The 13,362-nt window shown below is 43.6% G+C and overlaps 1 protein-coding gene across 1 annotated transcript; it reads left to right on the top strand.

The window, feature by feature from the left end:
* Positions 1 to 619: 619 nt before the first annotated feature.
* LOC133135844 (lipase maturation factor 2-like) lies at positions 620 to 12,409 on the top strand. The gene is made up of 14 exons (XM_061253139.1): positions 620 to 840; positions 1,554 to 1,807; positions 2,384 to 2,412; positions 3,646 to 3,833; positions 4,145 to 4,323; positions 4,499 to 4,637; positions 5,981 to 6,115; positions 6,363 to 6,468; positions 7,434 to 7,530; positions 7,843 to 8,025; positions 9,067 to 9,235; positions 9,481 to 9,592; positions 9,911 to 10,019; positions 10,461 to 12,409. The coding sequence occupies exons 1-14, from the start codon at positions 747 to 749 to the stop codon at positions 10,842 to 10,844; spliced, it is 2,178 nt and encodes a 725-aa protein (XP_061109123.1). The 5' UTR covers positions 620 to 746; the 3' UTR covers positions 10,845 to 12,409.
* The last annotated feature ends 953 nt before the right edge of the window (positions 12,410 to 13,362 follow it).

Here is a 13,362-nt window from a genome sequence, read left to right as displayed (position 1 = left end):
CTGAGGGGCCTGATCACCCACTGATCCTTAAGACTTGTTGCGAAAGGATTCCCCCTGCTGGAAGTGTACTGTTCTTGTTACCGTCTTCCACCCTATTGCTCACGATAATTTTTAATGTCAAATTTTGAAAAACCTTGGAGATATTGTGATTGTAGCTTTCACAAAATTGAAAATTTTGTGCGCCACAAAATTCTTATAAGATTTTTGATTTACTGTCTGAAACAATATCTTAAGAAATCTCTGTGTGTTGTGCATGAGAGGCTGAAAATGTTAAAAAATGAAATGTTAAGTTTTGTTTCTGCATAGCAAATCGCATTTTGAAACACGTTTTAAAATATTGATGTAATCTTATCAGGTTATATAGATCAGTGGAAATAGTAAAAAGTATCGACATTAAAACTGTCAGTATTTTTACAGATCATTATCTAAATGCATGATAATTATCTGTAACGTTGAATATCACGAACACTTTGTGCACAGTAGGGTATTATTAAATTTCGCTCAGTCCGGGGGGGGGGGGGGGGGGTTACGGGTTTACTGATCCCAGTAACTACGTTTTACGCAGAAATGCGTCAAAAGACCGCGCAGTTTGTGTAGCCAATAGAAGCAATGCCCGATGTTCTGCTTCCTCCATGCTGGATGTCTGGGAAAAACAGATGCGATTCCAGTTTTTCTCTTCTCGCTAAAGCATAGCTTGCTAACAACTAACTATCGTGCAGACTGCAGATTCGTTTGATTACAAGACAATGGGGGAGATTATACTTCCACGGCAAATGTTTCTGTGGAGCATGTCCGTTATTTACATGTTTGCGTTTGCGTCCCTTTACATACAGATACCAGGTAAGCGATCATACTGTTAGATTGCAGAATGGCAGTTGTCTGAATCAACAGATTGATTTAAAGTGTCTGATATGAAACATAGTGCCATTGCAAATCACGCGAAGTTATGTGAATCATTTTCAAAGCTGAAATTAGTCAGCTAGAAGCTATCGCAAGATAATGGTATTCTAGCCAGTTTCCTAAACAGTGTGCATCCTTCCGGGAAGGAACTTCAGCTAGTTATTTACCATGGTCACAGTTACTGTAGCTAACTGCGTGCCATTCGAGTTTCCTAGCAAAGCTAACATTGCTGGCTAATGTGCCTGCTGACCTATTGCTAACCTGAGAAGCCTGACAGCTGACAAGCTAGCCAAGATGAGTCCCAAGCCTTCGAGTGTTTGTCCACCCCTTGTCGCTCGTAGGTTCTTAAGCCTTGTCCTGGAAGGCTGCAGGGTCTGCTGGTGCCTCCCCCCACTTATTTTATCAATTAAAGCTGTTTATTACACATTGACTCACCCAGTTTCTTGCTTCTGAACTGATTTGTCCGTACCATATTGAACATTGAACTAGAATTCAAGCCTGACAACTACGGGTAAATATCGTGGGTAAACCTTGGCGGCCCGTCGGTGCATAACTGCATAACTGTTTTTAACAGGATCTGTAACCATGTAGTACAGTTGTGTTTATTTTGGACTCCTTGACTGACCTTTTTTCCCCCGCATGTCTCCGCCCAGGTCTCTACGGTAACGATGGGATCCTGCCCGCTCGCTGGCTGATGCGCTACACGGGGAAGGGCCTGCTGGAGCAGCTGCAGGACTCGCCCACCCTCCTGTGGCTGGGGCCCCGCTTTGGCCTCGACACCCAGCAGGGCATGGAGCTCATCTGCCTGTTGGGGGCGCTACTGAGCCTGGGGGCCATGGTGCTGGAGGCCCTGCGAAACAGCATAGTGTTCTTCTGCCTGTGGGCACTCTATCTCTCCCTCTTTCAGGTGTGATACCCTCACTACTCTTAATAGGCTGGCAGCCATATTAGCACAAGGGATGGCCATCTTGGTTCTAGCAGCAGATTATCCTTCAGGCTGTGGAAAAAAGCCTGAACTTGTTGAGGCATGGGACATAACTCCCAACAGTAATATTTTAACAAAATATTTTTATAATCTTAAATAAAATATAATTGTAAAATATAATAGCTCAAACCCAAACAACCCATGAATCTTGATCTTGATCAAGAGATACTTTACAAATAAATAGATTTTTGATAGAGGGCTTGTTAATGAGCTAATAATCTTGTGAATAAGTACTACACAACGAAAATGGCCATATTCCATTTTCGTTCTACTCAGAGTAGAATTCCTAGTAGCTCATTGTGTAGTACTTATTCACAAGATGATTAGCTTATTAATAAGCCCTCTCACAAATCTCACAAAGTGCATTTCACAAACAATTGTCACAATACAATACACTTCACAGAAAACTGGCCTAAACCCCCACAAAAGCAAACCCAGGACACCAGGGCATTAATTAACAGTGCAGCAACATTAATAATTTGTTTTTCTTTTACACAGGTTGGACAGGTTTTTCTGTACTTTCAGTGGTAAGTGTTGGTCTCTCAGATGTCTCAGATGTTTGAAAGCAAATGGTCTATAAAATAATTGTTTTCAGTTCATCATACTTCATTACAGTTCATAAGAGAAGATAATATGATCAGCCCCACCTTTGCTAGGACAGTGCTCCTGTTGTCAGTGGAGCGTGCACCTGCTCTGTGATTTCAAAGCTGGCTGATGTACTGTACTGTCGCTGATGCCCTGCCAACAGAGGCTGCTGGGAGTTTTGGCGTGCTGCTTAGTTAGACCAACTGACTTTGTGTCACTTGGTGTTTACTTGAGCTGCAGTCCTGTCCCAAATTTTTCTTTGAGGGCTTTCTATGATTCAGTTGGAAAGTGATTTTGTTGAAGCTCGCATTTGTAGTACTTCTTGCTTGGTTTTGTTTTCTGTTCATTTCTGTTCATTTTATATTGGGGTGGCAGCCTATTGCCTAGTGGCGAAGGTACATGACCTGGAACTTTGGTGGTAGAAGCCCCAGTGTAGCCACAATAAGATCAGTGCAGCTGTTGAGCGCTTGAACAAGGCCCTTAACCCCAAATTGCTCCAGGGGGGATTGGCGCTGAAAGGCACTTTGGATAACAGCGTCAGCCTAATAACTGTAATGTAATTTACTGATGTCTGAAATATGATAGCCGTGTATGAAGTGGTGTATATCCGTGCATATGAAGTGGTGTATATCCGTGCATATGAAGTGGTGTATATCCACGTGTATGAAGTGGTGTATATCCACGTGTATGAAGTGGTGTATATCCACATGTATGAAGTGGTGTATATCCGTGCATATGAAGTTGTGTGTATATCCACGTGTATGAAGTGGTGTATATCTGTGTATGAAGTGGTGTGTATATCTGTGTGTATGAAGTGCTGTGTATATCCGCGTGTATGAAGTGGTGTATATCCGCGTGTATGAAGTGGTGTATATCCGCGTGTATTGAGTGGTGTATATATCCGCGTGTATGAAGTGGTGTGTATATCTGTGTGTATGAAGTGCTGTGTATATCCGTGTGTATGAAGTGGTGTATATATCCGCGTGTATGAAGTGGTGTGTATATCTGTGTGTATGAAGTGGTGTGTATATCTGTGTAGATGAAGTGCTGTGTGTATCCGCGTGTATGAAGTGGTGTGTGTATCCGCATGTATGAAGTGGTGTGTGTATCCGCATGTATGAAGTGGTGTGTGTATCCGCGTGTATGAAGTGGTGTGTGTATCTGTGTGTTTTCAGGGACAGTCTGCTGCTGGAGACTGGGTTCCTGGCTGTGCTCATCGCGCCCCTGGGCCTGCTCCGGGCCGGGCCCCGGCAGCACGACGGCGTGACCTTCTGGCTGGCCCGCTGGCTGCTGTTCCGCCTCATGTTCGCCTCGGGCGTGGTCAAGCTCACCAGCCGCTGCCCAACCTGGTGGGGCCTCACTGGTGGGTGGTCTATCAGAGCCACCGCTCACAGGCCTCTGGTTAGATTGAACCCTTTGAAGGCCCAGTATACATTTCTCATCATTTTAAGCCATTTTGCTTTTTGAAATATTGGCCGAGTTGAACGTGTTTAGCAAGTTTGCTAAAGGTACCTGTTCTCACTGATTAAGTAGACTAACTAGCTACTGCTGAAATGAGGCACTGCAATCTGCATTGCGATTCCTGGTCGTATGGGAAACGGTTCCATAATGATACCAGGCTTTGGTACCCAGCCCTAGCGCTGCCCGGCTCATTGATCCTCTGTTTGCCCGCAGCTTTGACCTACCACTATGAGACCCAGTGCATCCCCACGCCCTTGGCCTGGTTCGCCCACCAGCTGCCCGTCTGGGTGCAGAAGCTCAGCGTGGTGTGCACCTTCGTCATCGAGATTGCCGTCCCCTTCCTCTTCTTCTCCCCCCTCAGGAGCCTGCGGCTGGGGGCCTTCTACATGCAGGTCCATACGGAAACACGCCCTTCTCTTTCTCATAAGCCCCTGTCTGACCGTATAACTGTGCTGGGACATGTAATAGGGCGACGGTGTTGAGTAAACAAGAACTCAAGGTTAGCTTTGTTTGTGCCTTGTGTGTGTTCATGACATCTGTTCTCCCGTTTCCTCACCCTGTGTTCAGCTTCTGCTCCAGATTCTCATCATCCTCACGGGGAACTATAACTTCTTCAATCTCCTCACCATCATGCTCTGCTTCTCCCTGCTGGACGACGACCATGTCGGCTCGTTCATCGGACGCAGAAAGAAGGCGGAGGCCAAAAGTAAGGTCAGCGTGTCAGTGTTATAGCGTGAGGCAGCAGGAGCACATTGAGGTCTGCTGATATGATTCTCAAAGTAAAAAAAAAAAAACCTTTTGAGAATACATTGCTTGGAGGCGAACACACCACTATCACCCCTGAGAAAGGCTTTGGTCGAAACATCTACTGTTTATTGTAGTGCTCTGTTCAAATGAACTAAAGAACAAAAAGAAAATTCAAAATTGCCTACCCTTACCTGCGGCAAACACACAGGTTCATGAGCTGACAACCTTGGTGTGCGATGGTACTCTGTTTGTTTTCCCCCCTTGTGCTAGTTTGCTCATCGAGGTAAGAAACCCCGCTACAGAAGAAACCCCATTATAATCAGAACAAACAGACAGACTGTGACAGACAGTGGTACCTTGACTTACGAGTTTAATTCGTTCCGTGACCGAGCTCGTAACTCAATTTCTTCGTATATCAAATTAATTTTCCCCATTGAAATTAATTGAAATGCCATTAATCCGTTCAGAAAAACCACCCCAATTTTTTTGTTACGTGTTTTTAAATAAGAAAAATAGCACTGTATTGTATAAAAACATAATAAAACATAATGAAAGAGAATGTAAAGAAATAAACAGGTTTTATAAAGTGTAATTACTGTACGTACCTTAATTGCTCAATTTTTTTTTTCCACTTCACTTTCGCTTAACTTAATCTTCGCCACGCTTAATCTTCACCACGCTTTCCTCACTTTAATTGAAATGCTATTAATCCGTTCCAGCCCCCAAAAAAACACCCCAACGTTTTTGTTACGTGTTTTTAAATAAGAAAAATAGCACTGTATTGTATAAAAACATAATAAAACAAAATAAATAGAATGTAAAGAAATAAACTAGTTTTCCTAAATTGCTACAATTTTTTTTTTTTTTTTTCACTTTCGCTAAACTTAATATTCTTCACTGTTTTTTTTGGCTTTTTTGCCACGCTTTCCTCACTTTCATCTGCAGGGCGTTTCAATAAAAACCTGTCCAAGGAGGTTTGTTTCTTCCTCCCTTTCAGAATGTTTCGGAAATGAGTTAGGCAGGTGTCATTAAATAGCGCCGACGCACGACCAGTTGCAACTATTTCCGGGTGTTTCCTTTCAATAAACTATGAAAGTCTCTCCCACATTCACTTTCGCTCGCTCGTACATCAAATTTTGGCTCGCAACACAAAGCAAAAAATCGACCGACCGACGGCTCGTAACTCGGAAAACTCGTAAGTTCGTGCACTCAAGTCAAGTCAAGGTACCACTGTATTTGATTCCATCCGTAATATTGATGGGAGATGTCTCACTTAATTTTGTTCTGTGTTGGTCTCTCTAGCCTGGCCTGAAGCCATAGTCTCCAGGGGGGCTTTGCTGTCTGGGCTTTGTGTCTCTGGTCTGATGGCCTACCTGACTGTGGTGTACTTTAACCTGGAGGTCGACTGGGAGAAGGCTAGTGTGTCCTCACAGACTGGTGTGTATATCTGAGTGAGTGGGTTGACAGAGAAGTGGTCTTTTCTATGGCAACTTTGTTACTGGTATTAATTTACTACCTATTAATCTCTGTGAACCACTGCATTATTGGGTCTAAAGATTAAACCCTCATACAAAACATTTTTTAAATTCAGTTGAATTAGAAGTTAGAACCTTACCCAAAGACTGAGAGATTTATTTTTTTGTATAAGGTTCTTCATCACATTTTAAATGGTCTTTCTTTGTAGCATTTACCCATTACCAGTTTAACAAGTTTCTGAAGACAGTGACAATACCTAGTATCTGGATCGGAGCACTGTCTCTGACCTGGGAAATCATCAAGGCTATGTTCAGGTGAGTCTGGCAGTCGGTGGGTTGCTGGTTCGGTTCCCACCCTGGGTGTGTCGAAGTCTCTCTGAGCAAGACATCTGCCCCCCATGGTTGGTGCCTTGCATGGCAGTGTGAGTGTGTGTATGAATGGGTGAATGAGAAGCATCAATTGATAAAGGCGCTATATAAATGCCAACTATTTACTGTGTAATCAATAAGTGTTATGATGTAGATCATGCATAAAAGCATCACTTCCACCTGTTATTAACGTGAGAGGTTCCAGTTAGTGCTGCCTGTTTGAAGTGTCCAGTCTGTGCGTATGCCTGTGACACTTGTGACATGGCCATGTCTGATGCCGGATAGGATCACCCAAATATATGTTTGATGTCTTACAACAGAGCTGGACCTATTTTAACCCCTTATGGGCGGATGAGACCTGTACGTTATATCTCCCTTAACAGACGGATGTGACGCCAGCATTGTATTTGATCACAAGACACATGACAGTTGAAATGCATTGTGTTTCCTAGGCCTTTCTGTGGGTTTTCTATTGGGCTCCTTGGTCCATAATTGGTTAAGATTGGTTGGTTTGGCCCAGCAGTGTCCAATCTTATCCCAATTGTGGGTACAGTTTTTTGTTTTAGCCCAGCACTGTGGCACCTTATTCTTGATTGAAGGCCATAATTAGTTATTTACTTGAGTCAGGTGTTGTAGTGCTTGGCTAAATCAAAAAAGTGCACCCACACATCAACCCTTTTCTCGAGTAAGATTGGACCCCCCCTGGTTTAGCCAGTCCACTTTGTGTTGGAGTTTGAGCTTTGTATGTGCATGTGAGCCCATGTCCCTGGTACTGTGTGTGTGTGTGTGTGTGTGTGTGTATGTGTATGTGTATGTGTGTGTGTGTGTGTGTGTGTGTGTGTGTGTGGTTGAGTCCGTTTGTGATGTCACACGACTGGTGTGTGAGGTCACCTGTCACCCTTGCTCTTCAGATGTGCCAGTGTTCGCAGAGCGTTCCGGAAGCTGAGCTCCATCGTACAGTGGGCCATATTCACCTCTGCCGCTGTCTGCATGTTCGGCATCAGCACGGTGAGTCACGCCCGTCACCCTGACAACTGTTCCTGCAAACCCCCCCCAAGCCCTGTGGCTTCGTCTTCTGAAGCCTTATCACGGTTTCAGAGTTCACCTGTTTATTCTCTTTTTTTATTTATGCTCTTTTATAAAAGGTCAGATCTACTCCCTTTAGCTTGCCTCACAATCCCATACAGTCAAACCAAACCTAAAATGAATCTCTCATGGCCATGTTCCATGTCTCCCTGTCTGTTTGCGTATTTCACCATTGGAAGTGTCCATTTTAAAATGAGTCTTGACTTATCACCAGTCCATCTATTTGCCCCATAGGTTCCCTACACGTTAATTGAGCACCAGGCCCGTGGCGAAATCTGGCCAGTGGTTTCTAAGGCCTACAACTCAGTGGGGCGATACCAGCTGGTGAACTCCTATGGGCTCTTCAGGAGGATGACTGGGGTTGGAGGTCGCCCTGAGGTGGTGATCGAGGGCAGTATGGATGGGGAAACATGGACGGTGAGACACCTCAACAAAACAGCGCTGTTATAGTGTTGGTATCTTACATTCAAGATCAGTGCTTGATAAGTGTGTGCACTCATCAACAGTCTATTTTAGTGGTTCCCAACCCTGTTCCTGGAGATTTAATGTCCTGTAGATTTTCACGCAAACCCTCAAAAGCACACCTCATACAATAGTAAGAGATTTGAGCTGCTAATTGGTAGAATTGGGTATTGGGTATGGTACACCCTACAGGATTGAAGATGTCCAGAAACAGGTTTTGGAAGCACTGGTGTCATTCATACACTCACACACACACATACGCCAACTGCGATTGGCTGCCATGCCAAGCTCCAACCAGCTCATCAGGAGCATTTGGGGATTAGGTGTATTGCTCTGAGACACTTCAACACACCCAGGGCGCGATCGAACCAGCAACCCTCCGACTGCCAGACGACTACTCTTACCGCCTGAGCCAATGTCGCCCCATGTATACCTGTGCAAACACTATATCACCCCATGTATACCTGTGCAAACACAATGTCGCCCCTTGTATACGTGTGCAAAGACTATATCACCCCATGTATACCTGTGCAAACAATATATCACCCCATGTATACGTGTGCAAACACTAATCGCCCCATGTATACGTGTGCAAACACTAATCGCCCCATGTATACGTGTGCAAACACAATGTCACCCCATGTATACACGTGCAAACACTAATCACCCCATGTATACGTGTGCAAACACTAATCGCCCCATGTATACGTGTGCAAACACAATGTCGCCCCATGTATACCTGTGCAAACACTATATCGCTCCATGTACACACGTGCAAACACTAATCGTCCCATGTATACCTGGGCAAACACTATTTCGCCCCATGTATACCTGTGCAAACACTATATCGCCCCATGTATACCTGTGCAAACACTATATCGCCTCATGTATACACGTGCAAACAGAATGTTGCCCCATGTAAACGAGTACAAACACAATATCGCTGCCAATATCCAAAGACCTCTCAGCCTGGAGTGGCTTCTGCTCCCTCCTCAGGAGATTGAGTTCATGTACAAGCCCGGGAACTTGAGCGGGCCCCCGCCCCTCCTGGCCCCCCACCAGCCCCGGCTGGACTGGCAGATGTGGTTCGCCGCCCTGCGGCCCCACACACAGAGCCCCTGGTTCACCGGCCTGGTGCACGGCCTGCTGCAGGGCAGGAGAGACGGTGAGGAGAGGGGGGTTTGGGCGTCTGCCGTGGCAGACTCGTCAGTCACTCCACTTCTGTGTACAAGAGGACATTTCATTAGCTCAGTCTCGGCCATACCTGAACGCTGTTTACACGTAACTGAAAAGCTAAAAATGTAGATAAGTTATTTTGTTTTTGAGCCTTGCAGGCTGTAGAAGTACCTGTACATAAAGCACTAAATGTATGTAGCGTGTCTCTGAAGCGTGTACTTTTCCTCTGTCCAGTGATTGACCTGATCCAGGTGGAGGAGTCTAGATACCCCTTCAGCCACAGCGCCCCCGCTTTCATACGGGCTCGCCTCTACAAGTACTGGTTCACCCAGCCGCGGGAGGACGGGTGAGACTCCGCTCCTGTTTGAATTGCTTGAAATTCGATAAAACAAATAAAAAAGTTTTTACATTTTGGCTGTGGTGGAAAAGTGGAAAGAGAAGATGCAATAAAGATACAGATATTTCAAATAAACTAATCATGATGGGGCCACTGTCATAGTTCTGTCTGATGCACCCCTCATCAAGACCATGTGCATTAAAGACAGTCCACTTCATTCATCGAACGATATTCAAAAGGGCAACACCTTCAGAAATACATTGTGAAAATGTGAAATTTGAGACTGGCGGTGCTTCGTTTTGAATGGGGTCAACTGTGTTGGTATAGGTCCCTGCCCCAGCAGTGGTGGAGAAGGCGGTACGTGGAGGACTTCTATCCCACAGTCCACCTGGGTGACCCTGTGCTAGAGAGCCTGCTCAGTCAGCATGGACTCAAGGTAACTTCACAGCCATTAGCATTCATGCTGTTAGTCAGTTATTCCTACTCCTCCAGTGCTTAGTGGACACGATGTCATCAAATGCTTTTTATCTTTTTCGAAGTGCTATTCATACATCTTTTTTTTTTTTTTTTTATCAGTACATTGAATACTTTGTGAAATGTGTTATTGTGTGCCCATGGAATATTTTCTTTGAGTTTAGTGCTTGTCTGTTTTTGTCAGGGGTTGTTATGATAGCTGATGTGTTTGGTGTGGTTTGAGAAGGTCAAGGAAGAAAAAAGAAAAATATCTGCCTATTGGAAAAATGAAGGCTCCCAGGCAAAAATAGGGAGCTTAAATTCTCCGGTGTGTGGATATTTTTTATTTTCTTTGCTGCACTCATTTTCTCCAGCAGGTTTGGATGAATATGCACACTGTTATTTTCTGTGTTCTCTTGTGAAGAACAAGGGCCTGGTGAAGCGTGTGTCGAATATCCTGGTCCCCCGGGCCCTGGGGCAGGTCCGGGCGCAGATTCGGGGTCTGTCTGGGCCCCTGGTGCTCTGGTCCCTCTTTGCCACAGGGGCCTCCATCATCATCCTCAGGACGCTGAGCTCCAGGACCCCCAGGGCCCCCAAGCCTGAACCTGACCCTGTGGAACCTCCGGGTGAGAAGGCTGAGGAGGTGCCGTGTCCAACTCCGCCAGGTCCTGAGGAGGAGGAGGAGGAGGAGGAGAAAGAGAAGGAGAAGGAGAAGGAAGAGCACGAGAAGGAGGTGAAAGAAGAGTTGGCCAATGACCATGATGGCAGCGGGGACATGGAGGAGCGGCTGGATTCTGAAGTGAGCTAAAGGAAAAGGGAGCGTTAATCTTGATGGTGAAGGTGCCTCTAAACAGACAGACAATGGAAGGATGAGTGTTGTTCCCACTAGTTCCCTCTTGTGGCCAAGTCTCAGGATGTGTGCTCTGTTACAGTGTAAGATGGTGCTATGAACCAGAGTGACAGTTTCTCTGGATTTCCTGAAGGTCACCAATGGTATAAAACTCTTAAGATAGAAATGTGTATGTTATCAGTGTGATACAAGTTGTTGAATGCTTGAACAATTTTACCTTAGACAACCTTATTTAAGCTTGGGTAGGAAACTTGGGTCTTGGGAAAATTAAGCACAGGGAATGTGGTTGGAAACCTGTAAAAGTCAGGCATTTGTGGCCTTTCACTTGGCTTTTGTAACAAATTTCCATATTTGTTTTCAGATATACAGGGCAAATGTTTCATTGTTTGCAAACATCCTCTGTACATTTCTGTTTAATGTTAACCATAAACCACTGATAATGATTCTAGACCCAAGTAGGAACTAAGTTCCCTTTATGAGCACACACTGCGGTTAAGCACTTGGAGTAAACGTGTGTTTTGTTTGTGTAGTTAGAATGACATAGTGTGATGATAGTTTTAAAATGAATCTAGTTGGAAGAGAGAGGTCTATAAGACAATCGCATTTCCATCTGCATTGGGGACCAAGTTCTCGGGTGTTCTGGTTGGTTGCAAGTTGACACAGTCAATTTGAACATAACTTTGGACATTCACCCATGTCACTGTTACTGCAGTCTTGTTAAATCAATATAATTTTTCACATTTTGTGTCATTTGATATCGTCACACTTTTCTTCTCCATCTTGGAATATCCAATCACAACATCAGGCTCTACTCATAGTTGGAATGACTTCAACTCTTTAATCCAAATAGCTCGTTCTGTATCTGTATGGAGGTATCTCATGTGAGGACAGACTGATGATGTGACCTTCGCATTCCAGGATACTTGGGTTTTATTGGATTCATTTTGAGATCATTCACTGTTGACAACCTGTCAAAGATGTCTCCTGACTAACTAGAGAGCCATCTCTGTATTTATTTACATTGAAGGCATTTCATGGATATTTGTGAAGGGTTCTGACCATGACCATGAACATTTCATATGGCAACAGTTCTGTCTTTGAAACCTCCTATTGTATCGTACATATAGTGGACAGAAGGAATGCAAGAATTGACTGTGAGCTATTTAGAATCTGGATTTGTATAATTATGGAGTTTATGATTATGCAAACTGTGTTTAGGGTCAGTTTTCTCAAAAATGAGCTTGGTATTCTCTACCTATATTTGTGTGTGATTTGTAGCCCTGAATCGTGCGCATATATTAGTAATAATCGAGTGGAACCAAAGTATAAAAGCCACATTTTGTTTGTATAACGGCACTGTTTACGGTTGAAGCTGCACAGTAATGTGTTGTATCGTTACAGGAATTAATTAGGTGTAACTTGTGATAGTACGATATGTACATATATGATATAGTACATCAACTTTGTAATAAAGTATCTGTTTATAGTGACATCGTCAGTATAAAATGCAGTATAACTCTGAATGCATTATCTGAACTAATTTTGTAGATGATAAATTCGATTTTATTATTTTTCTTTGAGATGAACCTGAAATCAACCCGCTGTGTTTCTGAGAGGACATCATAATTTTGGAACTTGAGGCTTATCATTGTTAACATTTGCTGGTGTGTTACTGTCACTGTATAACATTTAAGAGAAGGACCTTAACCAAGAAATGCGACAAAGTAAGTCTGTTCGACACACAGGTTGACATTGTTCGCAGTGTTTGTAAACATCATGGAAATTTCTTCGAGCAAACTTACGGGTTCCAGTTCATGCCATTTTTATAACATAACCACTAGGTGGCACTAGAAGGTAGTATAGACGGCTTGCTTTTAATTGCATAAAACTACAGAAATTTCTGGTGAGCATTGCATTAAAAACGCATTCTAAAGCAATGCCTGAACTTGGCATACGGACTGACCAATTCAGCTGCATGAGAAGCACAGTTGCTATATCAAGTGTTACAAAATAGAATTGATAAATTAATTAAAGCATTCTGACCTTCGTAATATTTTATTAATACTGACAATTCTTACCTTGTAGCAGGAGTTCCTTCTTAGAAATCTTTTAGATCCTTTTGAAACTTGATTGGTGAAACCTGATTGTTACACTGCCACTAGATGGAGACTCCATACATGAAACACTGGCTCAATCAAATCACCTGGTGGTGCTACTCAGCTCCAAATATGAATTCACTTAAAATTACTGTTCTCTTGCGGAGATCTCAAACTGTATATACTTATGTTTATGAGCTTGCGACGCCAATCAGAAGGTAGTATTGCTCTGCATTATAGAAACACTTTAAGACTGAACGCTTGATGAAGCTTTGTATGTATTTACAGCTGTTCTCAGACCTGACCCTTGAAGTTTTACAAGAATTTGTCTAATGGGGGAATTATAATATAGTTAAATATGTAATTATAACTACAAAAAT

This window comes from Conger conger, chromosome 8, assembly GCF_963514075.1.
Source record: "Conger conger chromosome 8, fConCon1.1, whole genome shotgun sequence".
In the NCBI taxonomy this organism is placed as follows: domain Eukaryota; kingdom Metazoa; phylum Chordata; class Actinopteri; order Anguilliformes; family Congridae; genus Conger; species Conger conger.
The sequence above is the reverse complement of the archived record's forward strand: the minus strand, read 5'-3'. Positions and strand labels throughout refer to the sequence as shown.